The 22850-nt window shown below is 36.8% G+C and overlaps 1 protein-coding gene across 2 annotated transcripts in view; it reads left to right on the top strand.

Annotated features, from left to right (window-relative positions):
* LRPPRC (leucine rich pentatricopeptide repeat containing) overlaps positions 1-19990 on the top strand; it is a 93184-nt gene extending 73194 nt beyond the window's left edge. For both annotated transcript variants that reach the window (XM_040551081.1, XM_040551080.1), the window contains exons 30-38: positions 117-237; positions 3917-4005; positions 7317-7521; positions 9626-9765; positions 9949-10064; positions 12965-13039; positions 14457-14541; positions 18032-18174; positions 19485-19990. In XM_040551081.1, the coding sequence (XP_040407015.1) occupies positions 117-237; positions 3917-4005; positions 7317-7521; positions 9626-9765; positions 9949-10064; positions 12965-13039; positions 14457-14541; positions 18032-18174; positions 19485-19541 (1031 nt within the window). In that variant the 3' untranslated portion in view covers positions 19542-19990. The remainder of the gene's footprint in view (positions 1-116; positions 238-3916; positions 4006-7316; positions 7522-9625; positions 9766-9948; positions 10065-12964; positions 13040-14456; positions 14542-18031; positions 18175-19484) is intronic.
* The last annotated feature ends 2860 nt before the right edge of the window (positions 19991-22850 follow it).

The following is a 22850-nucleotide window of genomic DNA, read 5'->3' on the forward strand; positions in this document are numbered from 1 at the left end:
TCAAAGATGTAAGAGGATGAAATGATTTCAGATGGACCTTTTCAATGAAAAGATGACTTTTTATGACCAATAGTATTATAACATGACACTTTGTTTGGGCTGTTTGTCTTTTTTAGAGGCCTACAATTTTTTCCTGAAAACGCAAGAGAAGGACTATCATTATCGTACATATATCGCCCTTATAAAAGCGTTGTTATCGCAGGATTCTCTTGAAGAAGCCATCCAAGTGAAACACATGTAAGGCTTTTCTGCATTTTGGGGATTTTAATTGTTGGGTTTTGCTGGTTTGGGGTTTTTGGAGATTTTTTGTTGTTCTTTAAATAATCTCTGGATCATTTTCAGCTAAGTCCTTAAATTTCAATGGGAAAACAATTCATGACTGGTAATTGGGAGTTATGGTAAGAAATATACCAATGCTTCATATGGCAGTCTGCCATATATTAAAAAAATCTAGTGGAGAGACAGTGTGTATTGCTAATAACTCATTTCAACTAACAGTATCAACAATTACACTTGGCATCAGAACTGAAAGTCTGCCCTTCTGGCAGTCTGCCTTTTCCCCTTTAGAGCAGTATCCAAATAGACAAGATTCCTTCACTGAACTGCCCCTGAGCCTTCTCAATCCCCATCCCTGCTGGTACCCTACCCTATCCACACTCTCTGGCAGCTGGCTGCCTGCCAAATGCAAAATGGTACATTTGACTGTTATGCTAGTGGCTAGGAGATGACCATAAACTTTAGATCCAGCTGTTACGCTTCTGAAATAAATCCAACCTGCTGTCATACATTATTAGAGTCATCAGTATTGAATTAACCTTTAGTGAGTCGTGTGGCGCACCACTTGCTTTAAGTATTGCCTGTAATGTGCGTTCTGGCCAGATTATAGACTGTTTTAATTAATTAAGTGTTTTTAATTTAATTAAGTGTTACTATTCATCAAGCTAGAGTTAAGAAGAACAAAAATTTAAGTAATTTAAGTCATTTCATTTCTACAGCTAAAACAAGAGTGGTGGCTTTCTTCATTGTGTTCTGACTGAATACAGTGGATTAGAAAGTGGCTGTGGGTAACTTACGTGCTGCATAGTCTAATAATTTTTAGAGTTAACTTAGTTTATTTTCTTAATGTTTTCTTTAAAAGTGTCTAGATCAGTGAAATGTCTTCTGTTGAAAAATGGTTAAGTTCCACATTCAGAAGCACAAACAACACTTTTCCAACTCGATGTCAGTAACTGAGCTTTATGAAAAGGAATGTTTGTGCTTAATGAATAGAAGGCTTATATCAAGGAAAAACTTGAACTGCTCATGAAATTCTGCTCCTTGAAATGAGAATAACTAAAAATGTTTGTAAATAAAAGATGGAAAGGACATGTTTGAAAGTACAAATTATGCTGAAAAAGTTTAGCTACTTTGTTAAACATTTACAGAAAATCTTTATGTATAGAAAGATATATAGAAAGATTCTTCAAGGAAGAAGTTTGAAACTTTTCACTGAAGACTTGTGCATGCACTGACGGCTTCCCTGCTCCACAGCTCAAACATGCTTGTAAAGAAGATGCGCAGAATATTGCATATTACAAGCAGTAATTTGCAGATCGGAAGAGGAGAGAGAATGTGGTGTTTTGTTCCTGGTGTTGGTGATTCAGAAATCCTGCTTTAGATAATAAGTGTTTTAGGATGTAAAATGCAGGAAAGAAAAGAATAAAAAAAATGTTAAAGACTAAAAAAGTTTGAAATGTGTTTTTAGGGACAAAGCCTCTGAATCTCGAGATGTTTGGGGAAAAAAGAAAATAGGATTTAATAAGAGGTTCTGGTCAAAGCCAACCATAGTAAAATAACCACCATGCTTTTCAGAACTCATACTCAATCATGTAGCATAGAAATGCCAAATAATGACATTCTAAGAAGCCCATAACAGCTCGCTGTTACATCAAGACAGAAAATGCTTACTATTACCAGTGTTTATAGTGTTTATCTGTGTATCTTTTTTCTAATAACAAAATCATGCTTACATTAAGCATTTTCAAAAGTCTGTAAGCTTTAAATTATTCACTGAAGTAGAGGAAGTGATTTTGTGTGTACACATGGTTGAAGAATAGCAAATCTATTTCGCACACATTTCTGCATGCTTGACAATTTTACCAACCTCATATTACAGAGAGATTATTCCTACAAAGCCTAAATGTGTGCAGTGGCCTGAAACTTGTGCAACTCCCAATATTTTCATAAAATACATGAAAGCCACCTTAATTTGTATAAGCTAACATCTTTTTCTTTTTACTCTGCTCGAAGCCAAACTTGAAATTTAAATAATATGTAGAGAGCTTTAGTATGAATATTAGCATAGGCAACAAAATAAGTAATTTTTGTGTTTAAAAGGGTTAGATTATTTTAAAACTTCCGTACTGTCATCAGACCTGAGAAACTTCAATGAGAAAGTCATGTTGTGGTAGAAGGAAATTGAACTCCCACTCTGCGTTTGGAAACAAACAAACAAAAAACAAACAGAAGGTTACTGATCTGTTGGTCAACCCGAGTCTACTTGCTTTGGCATCCTAGCACTGTTTTGAGGAGTATTTACTGCATTTAGTTAAAGTTTTAAATAGAAATTTAGGAGTATGGGAATGATGGATTAGTTCTGTAATAGTAGGTAACATCTATTTAATCACACTGCAGATTGGAAGATTGGAGAAAGTAAATCCTTTGTTATATGTAATTTACAGTCTCATGCATGAATTGTTGACTTAAGGGCTTTGACAGATGGGACAAAGGGAAAAAAAAAAAGAAAAGGCGGAACTGAGCAGTGGGTGCTTAGGCAGGGATTAAGAGGATTGGTTGGGAGAGTAAGAAAATCCTGAGTCCAGTGACTGCGTTTGTGAGCCTGGGAGGCTGGAAGTGACTGAGAGGATAGTCATATTGTGTACTATGTGAAGGATTTTCTTGGGATTGAGGGGAATAATTTAGCAATGACCCTGCTTACCTCCCAATCCGCTCAGCCTTTAAGTTCAAGTAGGTAGGCTGCTCAGTTGTTTGCCACAAGATGATCAGTGAGGTTTATCTTGATTGCTGATATGGTAAATGGCGATGCCCCCCTTTTCTGTGCAGAGATTTTGTAATCTAGAAATGAACATTTGTAAAGTTATCCGTGTATATTAAAAATGTGTCTGTATGTCATTGAGGAATGGGAACATTTTGTTCGCATCGATGTGAAGGCTGGTTAGTCTCTCTTGCCTAATTTCCAGAGTGTTAGAAAGGCTTTAGCAATGTTCTTAAAGTGAAGATCCTCTTTACTATAGGTATGTGATGTGTAGTATTGTCGGAGATAAAGAATTGATAAGCCAAATACAATTTTAACACGGCTAAGGCAGCAAACGTAGTATGTTCACTTTAAAAAACTGTATACATCTAGATGACAGAAATTTGAAAATTAATCAACCAAATGATATGGTGTTAGTTCATAATATGCTTTAGTTTATGTTTAAAATATACAGTGCTGAAAATAAATGTTTCATTTTTATTGCTGAAAGAATAGTTTTACATTTTATAATTATGGTGACTATTGAAAAAAGAAGAAAAAGTATCCAGCTTAGGATACAACAGAACAATGCAGGGCATGCAGTTATTTTAGTCATCTAATATGTCAGCATTCAAGAATCTGAACCGATTGTTTAAAAAAAATCTTGTACTTTGTTTCTTTTGTTGCTCACTTCCAACTTTGTCATCTGTCAGAATGCAAAAAAAAATTATCCTTCTATAACCATTGACAGGATAACACAAAAGCTGTCTCCAGGTCGATATTTTGCAGCAATATTTTTAACATACGAACAGTAGTTTTTATAATTTCACCTTGGTGCTCAACCATTTATTATCGTATCAGAAGCATGTCAGTAATTCCTTTCTAAATGTCTGCTTCTTTTAGTGCTGAGACCCACATCAAGGGCTTCACACTGAACAGTGCTGCCAGCAGCCTCCTCATCATATCGCAAGTTAGGCGGGATTATTTGAAAGGTATGTCACAATGCTTGACCTTTACGTCACATTAATGCCTCTGCAGATTTTTCTTGTAACGCCCTTCGAATACTTGGATAAAGGAGTCCATTTAGCAAATTACCTGCTTATCAAGAGCCTTTTGTGGTAGCTGAGAGACGTAAATTACTGTACATGCATTTATAATACAGCTTGAATATGAATGTACTTGTCATTTGACCACTTAGTCCAGTTTCCATTCCATTTAACACAAGATGGGTTTTCTTAAGATGAATCACAGCTCTTCAGACATGCAAAATTTGTGCTCCAGAACGAGAGAAAGTACAGGCTTTCAAGTGCGTTAAAATTCACAGCACAAGTCATTTTGCTTTGGAAATTAACATACTTTAGAGCATCTGAAACAATTCCCAGCAGTTGTTTCTTGCATATTGTGGTGGTTGTGTGAGATACCAGATGAGTTAAATTGACTGTTAAATGTGCATGATTGTGCACTAAATGATTATAATATTGATTTAAAAACTTAATCAAATACTTTTTAATAGTTCTCAATACCAACAGTAACAAATATTCAGTTTGTCTTTCTTTTTAATGTAACGATCGCAATAGAAAAGAAAATGGTGGCTGAAGAGTATTTGAGAGCACACAAGAAGATGGTGGATAAAGTTCGCAGTTGCGTTACTTTACTTCTTGGCATTAGTTGTTTTGCAGCCTAGAGCATTCAGCTCTACAGCGTTAGATTTTACATATTCAGTTGTTCTTTAGAACTCGTGTGAGTAGAAAACTCTGCAAGCATGTAGTTTTACATGCCGTGCTGTGTTTTACCCCTTTGCAAGTGTATGTACGGTGTTGATACACATTGTAAGTGATATCTTTAAGCATCAAAGTGGCTACGTATGAAAATGTGTATTGCACTGAACTGGGTTTCGCTTTCATACCAGCGGGCATACCAGAAAATCCATTTTGGATTCTGCCATCTGTTAATTTTTTTTTTCATTCCACTTTGCGTAGTTGTAGTAGTCCATACACGTGTAATAGTAGCTACATGGAAATACTCTAGGATGAGCATTTAGCCACCTCTTCTCACTTGTACTCCTTCCTGCAGCTGATAAACTTCTCAACTTTCAAATTCCTTCCCCCTTCAGTCTGACATCACTGCCGGGTGTCATTGACTGAAGTATTTGCAGTGAATGCAATTGCTTCTCTGGTGTGTTGGCAAGTCTTACCTTTTTTGCAGCTTTCAAATCCTTCATGTAAACTTTATTTGATACTATTCTAGTATATTTTCTGTTTTTGCCTCTGTCCAGGATGTCACTAAGTTTTGTTAGTTCTAATCCTAAACATTGCACTCCCACATCTTCCCTTCTTCAGAACATCACTGATATTTCTGTATTGTGACAATTTTTCTTTAACTATGTGTTTTCTTTTTAGCTGGCATCCTAGATAATTTGCCACCTCAACCAAAATGTTACTTTTTGCACAATATAAAGTTTCTCAAGAAGCTGTTGGAGTGCATGATTTAGCACCATTCTGTTCGCTTTTATGTTGTGCATTGAACAAGCTTTATTTTGGTAATTTAATTGAATAATCAGAATTGATCCTAGTTTCTCTTTTAAAGATAATTGCTTCTCTTTTTCTAAGTGAAGCCTTGAAAATGCAAGCTACTGAATGTTTCAGTCATATTGGTCATTTTCTGAGGCTCAAATTTTAGGGTGAAGTCTTGTAGTCTTATGTTAGTGAGCTCCATTTAACATACATCCTGTGATGGCATACATATCTCATGAGCTTTCACTTTTGTAAAACTTATCAGTTCCTCAGACAGTTGGCATCATTCTTTGCAATTTAATGCAGTACAGGTTTTAAAAAATAATTATGTAGCTCCTTAAGTAGCCTCAAAAGAACTGTAATATCTTCTAGCAAGAACTGTTTAAAAAAAAAAAGTCAAAACTTGAGTTTTATGGTACAGAATTTGCAGAACTTACAGATAAATAAAAGATAAATAGTGGGTTTTCACAAGCAAAGTTAGCTTCTTTTTAGTACTGAAAGATCAAGGGATTAAATTATGAATTCAGATTAGTAGTAATGTGAGCCCTTTTGCACAGGAAAAGGGGTACCAGCAGAATTACCCAATATGCTACTAGAACACAGTTTCTTGCAGTAGTGCTGCATGCATGCAACTTCCATGTCTTTCTCTTTCCTTGTTCTTGAGAAGGCTAGTTAGGCTACATGCTATAAAGGGAGGTCCCCACCTAAAGCCAGGAGAAAATTTGAACTTTACATGTGTGTTAAGATTGATTTTAGATTTGGGGAATTTCACCCTTGATGTATTACTCATTTTTTTTTTCCCCTAAACAAGAAGGAAAGAAAGAAAAAAAGAAATGCGGCAGAAGGGAAGTTGGCTGTGAAGAAAAGTTAGGCACACAGGATGTTTTTTCTTCCTCTCTTGTGAAAGGTGGTATTTGGTTTCTGCCGTACCTGCATATTGAATTGGAATGTTAATACTGTGGAGTTCAAGTGGTGGGTGTATATTATGTTAGAAGTGTTATCCCTTAGTATGATAATTATTATCTGTGATTAATCCTGCCTGTGATGGTAAGGACTAAGAGGTTTTTACCAGAGGGTCATGTCTTTCTCTGTATGTTTAGTCATGTTTAATGTAAATCGACAAGAATTCTGGTTAGAAAAATGAGAGCGACTGTTACAGATGCACAGAAGACTGATTTGGGGTGTTTTTAGCATGTGACTCCTGTTATTTTAGGAGTTCTTAAAGTAACTGTCCAGTTCGGAATTTTTTTGTTCTGTTGTGGACTCTCATATTACTTACTTCTATTTAAAATTAAATATTGGTAAACGAAGTTTTGGTGCACACTTAAAATACTAGACTTAAGCAGTTTTGGTAATAAATTACATTTTTAAACGAACTCTTGGTTCTTAAGTGTGACACATTTTTCTTTTCCGGTAAAGAAAATTCATTATAGCTTGTTTGGTTAAAAACAGGCTTAAAACATTACAACTTTACGGTCATAAGGGAGGGCACTTGTGACATAGCTGCTTTCACTGAGCTGGATACTGAAATGGGATAATTTGATGTTAAACTTATTCTAATACTTTCTTTTATTGAGCAAATATTAAAGCATTGTATCCTAAATTGCCATTGAAAGTTTTGTATATTTGTTTGCTATAATTTCCTAAAGTGATTTTGCGGCATAACTTCAGCACGAGAATTATTTTCTATACATGTTTTTATAAAGGTAAGGTTAATGATACCAGCAGTGTGTTTTTTTTTTTCAACTAAAATCTCAATTCCTTTTTCCTTATTTCTCCACCTTCATTAGATGCCATAGCTGCTTTCCAAGGAATGCTTGACAGTGGCTTGTTGCCTACTAGACCAGCAGTTATTGTACTTGCTGAGGCTTTGGCAGTGAAAGGAGATATGAAGAACTTAAAAGCATTTGGAAACATGATAGAAGACATCACAAAATCGATTGATTTATCTCCCTCACTAATTGCCAATTCTATTGCATTGGCTCATGCTAAGAAGTAAGTATTTCTATGACTTCCAACCTTTTATACAAAGTGGTGGGAAATCATTAACATTATCCACTTCATTCTGTTTCCGTTCTTAGTGTCCTAGATGTTAAAATTCAGGGCAAGATGAGAACTGCGCTGTTTGGTCCTGTTCTGGTCTCATTTTACAAATGCATATGGGTTTTCTAATTCATTTAATGAAATACAGGGATAGCTGTGAAGCATTTGGGAGAGTCTAAGGCCTTCTCTGTTGGTGTAACTAGCTTTGATACTTCTGTTCAGACATATTACACCTCTCATAAAGTGTTCTCCTTGGTGTGAGATCAAAAGCTCTACGAGGTCTGAATGTCAAATAGAACTAATTAATCAATATAAACTTAAAAATCTTGGAATTTAGCACACACATTATGCATATAATATTAGTTTGGAAACAAAATCTATTACTTGTTCCAGTAACTGAAATGATAACATATGGTTGTGTTTACCCTCAAAATGTGAAAGCCAGGTATGTATCTGTGAGGTGGTTTTATACTTTTTGTCAGTATTAAAAAAAATGGGAAAAAGTTTCTCCTATGCTGCTTTAGGCCACAGTTTCCATCATGATAATTATCCCCACACATTGATTATCCTTTCATTCAAATGTTTAATTCAGCATCATGTTCTGCCTAGCATTTTTTTAATTGGTAAGTCAGTACTTAGCTAGTTTATCCTTCGCGTAAAACTGTGGGGGGGGAAGCACTTCTTCACATACCGTGAACTTCTCAAATGCAGTTTGCAGGAATCAATCTTTAGGAATCCTACATACTCTGCTATTTTCTTTCAAGACAGTTTCATCAGGTAGAGCTCCTCTGTGTAACTCAGCAGGATAGTTGTGTAACTATGTAGTACATAACAGATACCTGATGGCCTTGGGCATGCCAGACCAGAGCTCGTAGTTACTGGAACAGTTACTGGGTAGTAGTGTCTGCAGCAGCAAGATGATTTAAATTGAAGGAGAACCATGCAGGCCAGTTCCAGTAGTGAGCTCACTGTATTTTCAGCCACTGAAAAACAAGGAAGGACTGATCCTGTAAATATTTAGATCCAAGTAGTCCTTGGTAGAGGATTCTAGTGAATTGGCTTTTGCCTATTTCTGTGTCATGAAAGAGTTGCAAAGTCATGACGTGTTTGTAACATGGATCAGATTGACTGCAAGAATAGATAAGTAAATCGCTGTATACAGACACAGGTTAAGCAAGCAGCATCGAATTTTCTTCTGCCGTACCAAAATTAGCTTAGTTGTATGAGAAGACTTAGCAGTAGCATAAATAATATGCACCTTATGTATTCTTACATACAAGTTGTACCTTGCGAACTGTGATAAAAAGTAGAGATTTAAATATACTTCAAATAGCTGTTCACTTATTGGTAGATTTGTATTCCTAATACAGTTTTCAAAACGTTGTTAATAGCTTTTAAATGTGTTTCATCTAAAAGCATTAATCACACTGGTTTTTTTAATTAAATTTGTTATTAGAGTGGACTGTTAAGAGGAGATATCATCTGAACTTTCTAGAACACCAGAAGTAGAGTTTTCACTTGAATGAATACTTTGTGTTATTTTATTAGCATTTACTATACTTAAGCCTGAAGATGAAAGAGTTTAGGCAAAGGTATTGGCCAAATGACATTTAGTATCTTTTTTTTGCATCCAAAACGGCAGACATGGGAAGAGTTGGCTAAATAATTAATTGAGTAGCATAAAGAAATACTTGAGTTGTCTGCATTAATTATTCAGATACCTCCCGTTAATGTTTTGATTTTTACCTTCTGGGTTTGCAGAATTTTGCTTCCTTAAAGAGCTAGCCAGAACTCTTTGTTTAGTGAGGGAAGAAAAACGTGTCAAAATCACATGTCCTGAAGGTCAAAGATCTTTTGGAAATTTGGCTTACAGGTTAATTTATTAATTCAGTCATAAATAGTTTCACTTTTACAATATCTGAATGAAGTCGTAGGTACTCAACCGTTCTTGGGAAGTATAACATTAATGTAGCAAGTAAAAATGTAAATATAATTGCTTCTTTAGGTTTAGAAATCTTGGTTTCTGAAACTAAGCCAGTTCAATATTTTTTCCCAGCAATGACCTTGATGCTGCAGTGGAATACCTTGAGCCTCTGCTTATCTCTGGTGCACAGAATCCTGATCAACCTGTCAAAAATATTTCCTTTTTGTTAAGAAAGGTGTCTGAGGAAGGATTAGAGCCAGCTTTGGAAAAATGTAAGTTAATTGCAGTTGTATTTAAATATTCTGACTAGACAGAGGTGTTACAGAAGAGCTGTTACATGTAAAACCTGCCCAGTCAGCATAAATCATGCCAGTAAAGTTTACAAAAGTGCCTTTTCAATCAAAGGCTTTCCTTATTTCCTTTCCTTTTTCCTAATATTTTCTATCATCTTGCAGTTGGCGTGATGGCAGAACGACTGGCCAATCAGTTTGGAATTTACAGACCTGTCACAGATCTTTTCCTTCAATATGTCAGTGCAGGCAGAGTGGATGATGCCAGATCTCTACTGCAGGTAATGATATAACAAGAGAGGTACAGAAATGCATAGAGCTCTTCAAGGATAAACTGACAAATTATGAAAAAGAGGTGTTGTATAGCATAGGCTAATGCTAGTTTGCTTTTGAATTCCAGCACAAATATCAACATGATTTAGATTATTTTGTACCGTGAGATAGTAGTCTAATGCTAATAGTAGCAGTGGGTGCCAAAGTGAGAAAGCTTTTGTCTTGCAACAGCCTGAAGGAAATGACACACATTGCATGAAGTTCCATCCAAAGCAAATATTTTCATAGTTTTTCATATATTTTCAAGTTTTCTATTAGACAGCATTGCTTCTTGCAGACCATCGCCTTGCAACTCCTCACATAATTTCCGCTGTGCTGTAAACCTAATACATCTCTCATAGCTATACAGTTCACAAAATAGAAGTGGGCAGTATTTGCTTTTTGTAGCCACAATATTTCACTCTTTTTTTTTTTTTTACTTTGTCTAAGCTGTATTCAGTGTTTAAGAGCTGAATTCACCTACTGTTCACTTGAGTGTCACAGATGTATTAAAAGACAAATGCTCGTCTCTCAGCCACAGTCTGGGCTAAGTTAATGATCTTCAAGGTATGACATGACTGCTCACAACATTTTTGCAGAGCTAGACACAGAGCTGTGCTGGAGGCAGAATAAGCTGCAGGTGGTGAGTGCTGGTGTCTCCATCAGGTCAGGGAGCCTCCTGCCTGCAGGCAGCAGTAAAGCAGCCATGCGATCCTGCAGCCCTCTTGGGGCATGTAGGCTCCCTGCCTCAAAATGGGGCCTGTTACCAGCTCCTGGTAGTGAATAGAACTCACTCACCAGTTGCTGAGTTTTCTAAGCTATTACAGAAACAGTTCTGCTTCACATAGCAGAAGCTTTATGATATCCCAAGACTTTTTTTTTCCCAGAGGAAGAATGCATGCTAACAAATGTGTTCAGTGACTTTGGCTATAGAGTCAGGTGTATTATTTGTATATTTCCTCTCTGGAATATTTTTTAATTGTTTTACCTAACTGTTCATCTTAGTTTAAAAGGAGACAATGATTTTAATATAAAACCCTATTTTTTTATAGCATGAAACATGAAAACGTGAAAAATTCTTGCTAACTTACTCTTGCTTTTCTCTTTGATTAGGAAATTGAAATCAGTTATAATATCCTGCATTTGTGAAAATAGGTGTTTTTCTTGCATTTTTAAGTAAAAGCTGAATGTTTTCAAAAACAAAACCAACAAAAAACACTGAACAATTTCCATTCTTAGTTTCCTAAAACTTTTTATTACAACAGTATACAACTGTTGGAATTAAGTTCACAGCTCTATAGCGTAGTTGAAATAATGTTGTGTACACTGTATCTCAGAGGAGAATTTTTATAGATCTCATGTTAAGTGGGCATTCACATGTAAGTTTGAGTTAAAACTTCTTTGTGAGGCAGTTTTTCCTATAGCATATATAAAATAAAATTTGTGTTAACATTCTTGATTGTTATTGTGGATCAAATATTCTACTAATAGGTAACCAGAAGATAGTAATAATCAAAGTCTACTCTTTGCTTTTCCATTAAAAAGTGGAAAGTAAACCACAATCTAAATGAGCTATTTCTCTTGTAATAATCTAAAATATTGGTAATACACACAGAGAATCCTTTCATTCAAAAATATATCTCAGTCTGTTTAAACTTCCAAGAAACAACAACATTTTTTTTTACTGTGTGGAGGGACAGTTTTGTGTTTTTCGATGAAAGTCAAGTGTTTGATATTTTGGCATGAAAGGGGGCTGAGGAAAACCTTTCGGTGACTAGACTCTCTTTCCTCTTACTATACTGATAGTAGGTAAGAATGTCTAAAATCAATATATAATGTTGCAAGTTTTTTCCATGAATGCTTTGCCCCTATTTATGAAGATTTTTGTCAGAGCACTAGCAGTACATGAATGTGAATATTTTTTTGTCCGTTTCCCTGACTGAATGAAGCTTCACACCTTTTCACCTGGATCTTAAAGAGCTTGTCAAAAATATTACGCATATACTACATTCATAATGGAACAAAGCAAAATTTCTCATTTGCAGATGTCTAAAATACTAATTGAATGTGGTAAATTAATTGTACATGTATGTCTATATGCACAGTACCTGTCTGCCTGTGCATTTTGGTACCAATAAAATATCTTGCAGCTTACAAGAAGCGCTGTGCACTATTAGAATTTTAAGACTGGTACCTCTGAGGTGCATAAATGAAAATATTGTCTTGTATATTTTATTTTGCCCTCATCTAAAGAAAGATAGATTTTTGATTTATCTGTTCTGTCTCAAACTTTTTTTTAAGTTAAGCTTCTCTCTCTCCCTCAAACACTGTCTCTTGCAGTGAAAGCCTTTTATAAAATAGAGAGATTGAAATCAGTCCTTTGTATGCATAAGTGTAGGTAATTATACTTTAAAGAGAACTTGCTTTGTACATTTTAATTTTTATAAAGAAACGAGCAGTTATCTCCCTGACACCTTATTAAATGTATAATTAACCTTATGATCCCTAGCTCACTTGTGAATGCTTGGCAGTATAATTGGAGAGGAATAGTGTTTCTCTTTTTCATTCTTTTGCAGTCCTAAACCTCGTTTTTGTGGTGTGTTGAAGTATTAGTTTAATTCTTTCCCCTTTTGTTTTAAACAAACTTTATACCTACCATTTTAAAAACAATGTTTGCCAAAACGGTGCACAAAATGAACTTGTTTCCTGTGTTGTGTTTTTTTAAACTCATGGTCAATTGTTTACCTTGCAGATAGGTAATATATATTAAAATATTTTAAAAATCTATAATTGGAAATTTTCACCTTAGTCATTTTGTTTTTTGCTAATCTGCTCACAACAGCTGCATTAACTATTTCTTTTTCTTTAGAGGTGTGGTGGATTAGTTGAGGAGAAGAGAACTTTTCTGAATTTCATGGGCAAAGCAGCATCTAAACCTGGACAGGTATAATATTTTTTCATGCTTATCATTGTATATGTAGCGTATACATATGTAGTATATACTAGTTAATCATCCTTTGAAATGTTTTGGATCTTGAACCTCACAGTTGACAGCTTTATCAGGTTTCTCAGGGTGGGGAAGAAAGGTTAATTTGCAGAGCTAGTCACATTTAAAAGAACAGCTTATTTTATGAGGCACAATAGAAAGGAGAATGTAATTAATATTTTTCTATTATTTCAGTAATTTCCTTTATTTTTGATGTCGTAGTTTATATGCTACAAACATTATGCGTTAAATTTTTATTGCTTCACTATCCAGTTCCGTATCGCAACCTGAACATATTTATTTTGTTGTCTGCGTTGAATGAATACATATGCAGTGAGAACCTCAGCCCCTCTAGAATGATAAAAGGTGCCTATGTTTACATTGAAAGACTCATTTCATATTACTTGCTATACTGTTTTGGGCATGTATTGAGTTTGAGCATCAGTTTAGATTACTGACTTTGTGCTCATTCGCTTTAATTCCAGCTACTCTGATTTATGTGCCCGCCCTACTCCTGTCCCTCCCTCTTCTCCTGGCCCTCCTCCTTCTCCCCCAGGTTCCTCAAAGTAATAAAACAAACAAACAAACAAAAAAAGGCAAAAACACATGCACATTGATTTCTCTTTCGTAGAGGAGTAGCATCAGGAGACAGTTAATACAAAAACTAGAATAAATGCTTCTCAAATGAGGGAAAATGCACTTTTTTATTTTGCAGAACTTGCCATTAGATACTCATGGGTTAAAAATTCTACTGTAAAAGTGACAATGATAAATACCATCTTTTGGTGTCTATGAAAGAAATTTAAAACTTGAAATTTTCTAGCTTTTAGAGCTGAAATTTTAATAACAGAATTTTCTAGTGTGTGATAAAGATGTTAGTAACTTCTGTACACTTTTTCTTTAAATTCAAGACTTGAGTTTTTGAAACTGGAGTCAGAGGTTGAGGGAGGGAGAGTCCAATTTTAAGCGCATTAGTCAGTGATCTGACTACTTCGAAGCACTGATCATAGCTACCATTGACCTCTAGGTCAGTGAAGGCTGCCGAGTAGTTTGAATTCTCCAGTTTGGTTGAAATCCTGACATATTCTCATTAATATGTGGATTGCTTCCTTCAAAAAGAAACTATTGTGTAGTCTCCTTGAATATGGGGTTTTAGTCCCATATTTTTTTCATTTTATTGTCTACCTGATTTCTTTGGCTGTTTCTCATTCACATCAGAATTTGGGAAAGAAATATTGTGTCTTCATTCAGTTGAACAGTTCATTTCTTGTAATCAGTAATTCATCTCACTTAAAAGATCTGAAATAGTTGTTTTAACTTTGTCGATTTTATTTGAAGTTAATGCTCTTTTTTGTCTGTGCTTTAACTCTCATAGGCAAAGAAGATTGAGACACTTCTAGAACTGATTCCTGATCACCTAGATATGGAAACTGCATACCGTTACCTCCTAAAATGTTATGGTAATTTATTCTTCTTGGACTAGTTTTTTATTAAAAAAAAATCTTTAGGTGTTCATAAAGGTCATGGAAACCTTTAGAATAGCAGGATCTACACTGTGCAAGTTGTACCTTTTATTTGTTTTTTTGGTGTTTTTTTGGCTTTGTTTTGTTTAAGTTTACTGGATCTGTGTATGGTCCTAGCTATTAGATTGGAAAAGCAACTATCAGACCTAAGCCTTGAATCCTTTACAAAGGGAACTGTGTTAGATTAAAGGATACTGTTACAAAGAGGCTAAGTACCGGCTTCATGGAATGAAAAAGAATCCCTACTAACCCATGGAGAGAAACATTGTAGAAATGAACGGCTCTTAAAATGAATGCAGCTTTTTTTCCTGAAACATATAATACATATCTTCATTCTATATGTGTGTGTTTCAAAATCATAATTAATTAGTTCTATCAGTAGTTTACAAGGTTTTTATTGTTACTAGTGCAGATCCTTTATACTTGTTTTTATTTAGCCAAAGTTGCTTCATTTAGATTTAGCTAAATAGTTGATTTGAAGTGCTAATCAGTTTCTATTGTTGAAGTCAAAGGGAAACGGCTCTAAAAATCAAGTTGCTTATTTAAATACATCTCTTTACAACACTCACTTGTGAAAAATGAGGACATACAGCCTCCCTGGCAATGTTTAGTTGGAAGGTTGCCCTTGAGTCCTTTGTGTTGTGTATTTTAATATGATCCTCCAGTTTTATTACAGGGAGGAAACATAATCCTCTTCACACTTCTATTACAAGTGAAATGATATAACGACAGAAGCCCTTGTGTTCCAACCTATCACAGAGGAGATAAATAGGAATATTTAAGTAAAATACTTCAAAAACAAATCCAAAGTATGGTGTTAAAGGCATACAGACTTCAGTGTATTTGAATCAAGCTGTGAAAGTTTTCATGATGTAGTATCTAACTTAAAAGTTCACTTGCTTAGTAATGTTCAAAACAGCAGTCACTGGCAAAATCCTTTAGCTCCGTGGTTTCATTCACAGTATGGTAAGTTTTCTGACATATTTTTATTTAAAAAACGAAATAACAAAAACTTCAATCACCAGCACTGGACTTGCCACCTTAAAATGTCACTGACTCTTTACTGGCTGTTTGCTGTTGTTACCTCAGTAAAAACTGTATAAGCGAACTGATTCAGCATCTTTTAGTGTTCTATCCAGCTACATCATCATACAACAATTTTATAAAGAGATTGCACAGAGACTTGCTCTATGATACCTAAACAGTGGTTAGAGTATTTAACATGTGAAGCTACATAGTAAACGAAGAGATGGTTGCTGTAGTTTCTTTAGGCAGACATAGAGCTGGTTCATAGCAAGTTCTAGAGGAAACGTTCCCCACTACGTACAGTATGTACAGACTTGTACATTTTAATAGCAATTTAGCTACCTCTTCCCCTCACCCCTCGTCTTCCATATGTGATGCTTCCTGTGGTGGCATGTTTATTTTCATTTGACAGTTTGAGATCAACAGTGAAGTATTTAGCACAGGTAACTAGAAGGATGTGCTTTTGTTGTATTCTGTCTTAAATAAATGGAAAGTTCACAGTTTCTGTTAGATTTTTAATAAAGCATTGATTCTTGCAGTTTCTGCAGTAGCCTCCCACATCCAAAAAGTAGCTCAGCCACTTGCCAGATGTGAGTGGGAAGCTTTCTCATGAGAAAGGGACCCAAGCTATCAATTTCTGCATAATATAAACTCCGTTTCTTTAAGAACCATTGTTTTTGTAGCCCATATAGTTGTGAAGATGACATTCCAAAAGTGAAAAAGAAAGAAGCTGAGACAGCATCCCATATTGCAGATGTTTGAGTTTTCCCAAGCAAAAAAAAAAAAAAAAAAAGTGATGGCTTCCTTATTGTTCACAAGATGCTAGGAACTGTTGTACTGCTTCTAGGATCCTGAAGACAACAGGGAAAAACTGTTGGGGGTCATTTCAGTTTCATCCTGATGCTGCTCAAGCAAGGGTCTGAGCAGCAGAAATGTGTATGGTTAAGTGTGATGAAAAAGGTTAAGCAATGGAGAAGGAAGAATAGAACAAGACTGCCCTGTTTTTCCCTTCTCCCACTTCAGAGTAAGGAGAACTATATTCTGCTCTTCTACAGCTGGAAGTGAACAGGGCTTTAGATAAATAAAGAATGGGTTTGTTAGAACCTGTTGCATGTGATGGTGTCATTTATGGAATATCCAGCAAAATGTAACTGGATACCTGTGCAGTTAACATTTGTAATAGTGTTAGTGGGTCAGCAAAAATTTTCTCCTGCTCTTTAGGATGAAACGAATTTCTGTTTATGGTCTAAAATAAGAATCTGACCTTTGTTTTGTTTGTCCCTTTAGGTTATACTTTTGACATAGCCAACACCTATAACCATAATAATATTCTGCCTTCACTTAATGAAATTCTGTTCAAGAGTTCTCAAAAGCTGAACATCACTGGCTTTTGGTTTAGCTTTTGTTTTTATTTTGCATCGTTTGCCTTAGAAGGAGGCATATAACTTTGCATCTCACATCTTCGAGTGGTGTTCTCATTGTGCAAGCAGCTCTGTTCCTAGTGGTCCCAGCACATTCTTAAAGGAAATGATCATCCAAGCCTCAAATGAAAGGGAAAGCTGGAATGGCTGTATGTTCTGTTCTCTTCTGATGTGAGCTGTCAGTAGGATACGAAGAATATCCAGAATGTGTAGAGTTATAGAATCACAGAATGGTTTGGGTTGGAAGGGACCTCAAAGCCCACCCAGCTCCACCCCCCTGCCATGGGCAGGGACACCTCCCACCAGACCAGGCTGCCCAAAGCCCCATCCAACCTTGCCTTGAACACCTCCAGGGATGGGGCATCCACAGCTGCTCTGGGCAGCCTGTGCCAGTGCCTCACCACCCTCACAGTAAAGAATTTCTTCCTAATGTCTAATCTAAATCTCCCCTCTTTTAGTTTTAAGCCATTACCCCTTGTCCTGTCACTATGCTCCCTGACAAAGAGTCCCTCCCCAGCTGTCCTGTAGGCCCCTATAGGTACTGGAAGGCTGCTATAAGGTCTTCCTGAAGCCTTCTCTTCTCCAGCCTGAACAACCCCAGCTCCCTCAGCCTGTCTGTCTTGTGGCCCTCCTCTGGGCTTGTTCTAATACTTACCTGTCCTTTTTGTGCTGGAGGCCCAGAGCTGAACGTAGCACTCCAGGTGGGGTCTCAAAAAGAAGAGCAGAGGGGCAGAATCCCCTCTCTCACCCTGCTGGCCACCCTGCTTTTGGTGCAGCTCAGGATATGGTTGGCTTTCTGGGCTGCAAGTGCACATTGCTGGCTTCTGTTGAGCTTCTCAATATTATTAGAAAATATTATATACTAAATTATTTAATATGTCTTGGGAAGTAAAAGGGAATGAGTAACGTTATGGAAAGAGGTGAATGAGCATTTAACTATTGGGGATTTTGGTTTTGATTTTTATTTTTGTTTTTCTCAGAATTAGATGGGGATGTTGCGTCCGTAAAGGCTGCGTATGAGAAATCAAAAGAAAAGAATATACAGCTTCATGACCTATCTCTGAAATCTTTAGCAGTTTTTCTGAAGAAAGTAGGAGAGCCGGTCCCTTTCACTGAACCCCCTGTGAGTATTTCCTAATTAAGAAATAGATCTGCGGAATTGTGTATGTTCAATGTTAATAAAACAAATTGCATGAATAATTACATAGGGATTAAATCTCTGCAGAGACTCCTCAAAGGCGGCTGTGTAGGAAGTACGGAGTGTTGTAGGAGCTGTAGTAATCTTGCGTTGGATTTGACTTGGGGAAATAAAACTCTTGGGGCTTACTGTGTTTAAATTACACAACCCTTATCAGGCATTCATCTACAGGTGTATGTTTATCAAATGTCCTTGGGGCATTTAAGTGCTTCAACTTTAAAAGGCTTATAGAAAGTGTGTTTTGTTAACAGTTAATGGGTTTTAGTTTTTGTTAATTACTAGCTTTATAGCTAATACAAGTTGCTATCTTGCTATGACGGGATTTTAGAACTGCAAAAATTATTTTTCTACTGCAGCTTTACTTCTAGCTGCCTTGCCAAAAGATATATGCAACTGTGCAAATATATCTTACTTGAGGGTGACAGGTGGCATGACACTACATCTGTCAAGACTGCAAATACTTCTTTCACATCATTCCTTTGACTAATAGTCTACTAGTATCATTTCAGCAAAACAGCCTTTAAATAAAGACTTACTATATTTTCTCTCTAACCAAAATTTTATTGCCATCTGCTAGCCACATATCATAAAATTAGTGTTTTTCTGTAGTTTTCTGAAGACATAATTAAATTTTACTTTCTCCATCCTGATCCATAATAAATATGGTTCTTTTTCTCATTTTACAAAGAATCAGAGGAAAAAAATGGCTCAAAATGTTTGCTTTAGCCTGTTAACAGCTTCAGAGATTTTTCTACAACTTTAACTTAATTTTAAAAATAAAATTTTATTTAGGTATGTAAATATAAAACCTAGAGTGTCTGTTCCTTGCATGTAGTTAGTGAAAATAAGTGTTTATTTCAAAGTCACTGGAATGATTCATGTTCTGATTTTCCTGTTCATTTTTCTCTGATGCAGCTTGGTGTTTAAAAGTGTCTTATAATTTTTGACACAATTGCAGATTGCAGTTAAAAAGTATTTTCATTTTTAAAGTGAAATTGATTATATTATTGCATTATGTAATAGAAGCTTCATTATGCATTTTTGGCAAGGTTTTCCTTCTCCTTTTATTCTTTCTCCTTGGTATTTCTCTTAATTATACAGACTTCAATACAGATCTAGTTTTATGACAGAGAATAATGGATTTTGCTTTTGTCAGGACGTAAGATTTTGTTCAGAATTAGTAACTTTTTCAGTTGCAACAACGTTGAACTTGTTTATTCCACTCTATTTTGTAGGAGACATTCAAATTCTATATGGAAAAATGGAGGAAAAGAACATTGGAAACATTATGAACAGTTGGTTTATGTTTTAGTTGTTTATGAAATTAAGTATTACATTCAATAAAAAATTAAAAAAGCATGTTGTTCTGTGTAATTTTTAATATAAATACTGTGTTAAAACAGCACTTTCCATAGCTGTAACTGGTGGAAACTCATAGGCTTTTCTTATGTTAAAATTGCTAATGAAATATCACAATGCCACTTTCTAGGCTATTTCTGTTTTGATGTATGATCTGCTGTAACTAGAACTGTACTTTAGCTCCTGTTGATTCACCAAATATATGTATATTGAGAAAGTTGCTAGAGGGGTATGCAACTGTAACTTCAGCAAACTGCATTATTTTTTGTTGTTGTTTGCCTGGTCAGTGTGCTTTGGAGTGAAAGTAGAAGGGTAAAGAACATCTTCGGGATTCATCTGTACCTATAAAAAAAAAAAAAACACATCTTTTTTTAGATTCTCCTAAATGTACTTCTTTTGTGTGAAATATCTTGTTATGGGATTCAATGTTATAGATAAAGACAAAATACACCTTTTACACTAGCTTGTGTGTTGTAGTTTTACAGTATCTATCATTCATTCTCATAACTTCTAGTAAAATTTCTAATTACTTAACTAGTGTATTTACAAATACACAGAAAATTCCTGTGAGGAATGAGGCATAACTAACCCTGTGTTGCAGGGAATGTTCAAGTTTATTTTCTAAAAAACCTATATACATCCTATCTGTGTCCACTAAAATGTCAGTGTGGTTTTATGATGGCTTTCACTACTTTGCTTGGGAATGTTATGGAGACTTGATGCACTGATTGTGCTGGGTTGATTTGTTGGTTTTTGTTTGGTTGTTTTTTTTGCTGTTGGGGGGTGATGTCTTGTTTTGGAATTCACCACAGAATATCGTCCTTTCAAAGATATTACAGTAATCTAGAATGAGGTGGAAAGAGATGAAAAGTCTTGAAAGGCATCTTGTTAGGAATGTGGGTGGGTTATGTGGGAAGCAGACTGTACCTGAGTGGTTCTAGCCATCTGGCACCCTTTGTTCCTACATTGTCAGAAGGCATTAACATTTGAGGTTTTATTCGTAGCCTAGCAGTTTTGTGCCCTCTCTGAAAGCAAGCCCAGGCAGTGTTTAGCTTATTTCATTTCAAAACCAGAGATGCTGCTTTTTTCTAAAGCCGCAGCCACGTTACACGCGTTTCAGTGTAATAGCAGCATAATTGAAGACTGCGTCAGCTAGTTTGCGGCCCTTCCTCTAGTGCCACAGCTCTTGTTTTTAGAGGTCATCTCACGCCCCTCTCAATTTCACAGCAGTGGCTGTGTTCCCGTAAGCGGAGTCAGACTGAGCGTAACTTGAGGCAGTGGGGCCTGCGCGTGCTTGGTGAGCTGAGCTAGCGCAGGGCCTCGGGAAGGGGAGGACTTGAAGCACGCACTGTGTCCACACAGCAGCCGAGGTCTGTAGACCTGAGGTAACTGTGCTGACAAGGAGCTGGGATCCCATGTGGCATCAGACCTGCCCATTTGACTGGGTGCTGTTTGTAGTCAGTTGCTGCAGCCTTCCTTATTCTGTGCTGATGCTGGCAAAAGGTGTCTGCTGGCTGCTGGCAGTGCCCACTCCTGGCGTCTGACCCTGTGAGGTCTGTGCTAGTTAGTGTCTGCATGTTTTCTACCTACCCTGCTTGGCTGAACTCCTACAGACTAATGCCCTGAAATTTTGTAGTCGCAATTTGGAAACAAAGTAAAATTGATAGTCTGTAACGGGTAACATTAATGAAGTCGTTCTTGGCTCTGAATTTGCATTTTGAGGGACCTCAGGGGAAGCGCTGGGCTGAATGAGCCCGCTGCTGAAAGGATCAAACGGTGGGGGGCACTGCCAGAGCACAAGACCAAATGGTACCGGGGTTTTGTGGCAGCAATGACTGGTAATAGGTGGTAGTACACGCTGACCACCTGGGATCGTGTTGTGCAATAGCCCTGGTCATGTGTTGTGGGAGGGCAGACATTATTCAAAGGATAGGGAAAGCCTGCTGTTGTGTGGTAATGCTTCTGACTTTTCTGTTCCAGTAAATATTTCACGTACAACTAAAGAATGATTACACAGAGGACTAGAGTCTCTCCTGTCTTTAAAATGTGGGACGGTGAGGGATTGGTGCCACGCTGGGACACGGTCACTTCGGTCTGAAAAGATGTTTTACTGGGAAGGTTTTTGCAGAATCGGCATTTGTGCCATCTCGTCTAGAATACACTTGAAATATTTCTTGTGCATCGGTGTGCTGTGAGACTCCAACATTTCAAGCATGAAGAGCCAAGTTTAGAAGGTTAGTTTTTTCTTCACCAAATAGGTAGGCAGCTTCACTATTCCTTTCTTCATATTCAAAGAAGGAAACCTGTGAGATGACAAAATGCAGAATGGCAGTCCTGCAAACTTGTCACGGTGACTTATTAGACCAGTTACAAAACTTCCTCTGTCATTCTGACCGTAGCACTTATCCCTTTAAAGCAGAAAAGAAGTATTTGCCACTGGGTAACTGGAGTTGTGCAGGACTCGGAGCAGGTGCGGTGGCTGGGAGATGGAAGCGCGCTTCTCTGTGGGGCTCCCTGGGGAGCTGGGAGCGTGCTGATGTGAACTGACCCGACATGTTACTGGAGAAAGCAAGCTGTGTGAGCACGTATGTGTTTGCATACCAGTATGTTCTGATCGGGGCTGAGAGGACTGGAAAAAGCTTGCTGCTTGAGTTGAGATCGCTTCACGTTGCTCCTGTGCTATGTTACGGGCTCGCCTTCCTCCACCTTCCCTTGAGACTGGGCAGGAGGCGGCTGCTTTTTGTTGGTTTGTTGTTTTTTCTAAGCTCAGCATGGAAAAAGTTTCTCTATTAACTACTAATACAGTCATTTTAAAGCATGATAATTATATGCTGTATTTCTGTCTTTATCTACTAAAACAGTTTGTTCAACTTGCTGTCTCCCAAGACCCTTTTCTATAGAAAGAAATCGAGCTTGGTGGGTTAGTAGCTGTCTCTAGACTCTCGTAATGTGTACCCACTGTTGAAAATTGAGTAGCTGAAGTCATTGCATCTTTGGCAGCAGCAGCTCAAAAGGTTTTTATAGATCGAGTGCCTGAGTCAGCAGGAATCCATCTGCAGTTTACAGTAAGAAGGTAGGATCATAGCAGTGATGGTAGGTGCGCCAAGTGCACATATTGACAGAGAAATAGTCTGGAAACGTGTTCACCAGAGCACCACCGTCTTTATTGCTTTTCTTAGAGGTGTGATACTTCCAGACACTCCAGGAACACAGCTTAGGAGGAAGTGACAGGAGTGATGAAC

This window comes from Cygnus olor, chromosome 3 (genome assembly GCF_009769625.2).
Source record: "Cygnus olor isolate bCygOlo1 chromosome 3, bCygOlo1.pri.v2, whole genome shotgun sequence".
In the NCBI taxonomy this organism is placed as follows: Eukaryota; Metazoa; Chordata; class Aves; order Anseriformes; family Anatidae; genus Cygnus; species Cygnus olor.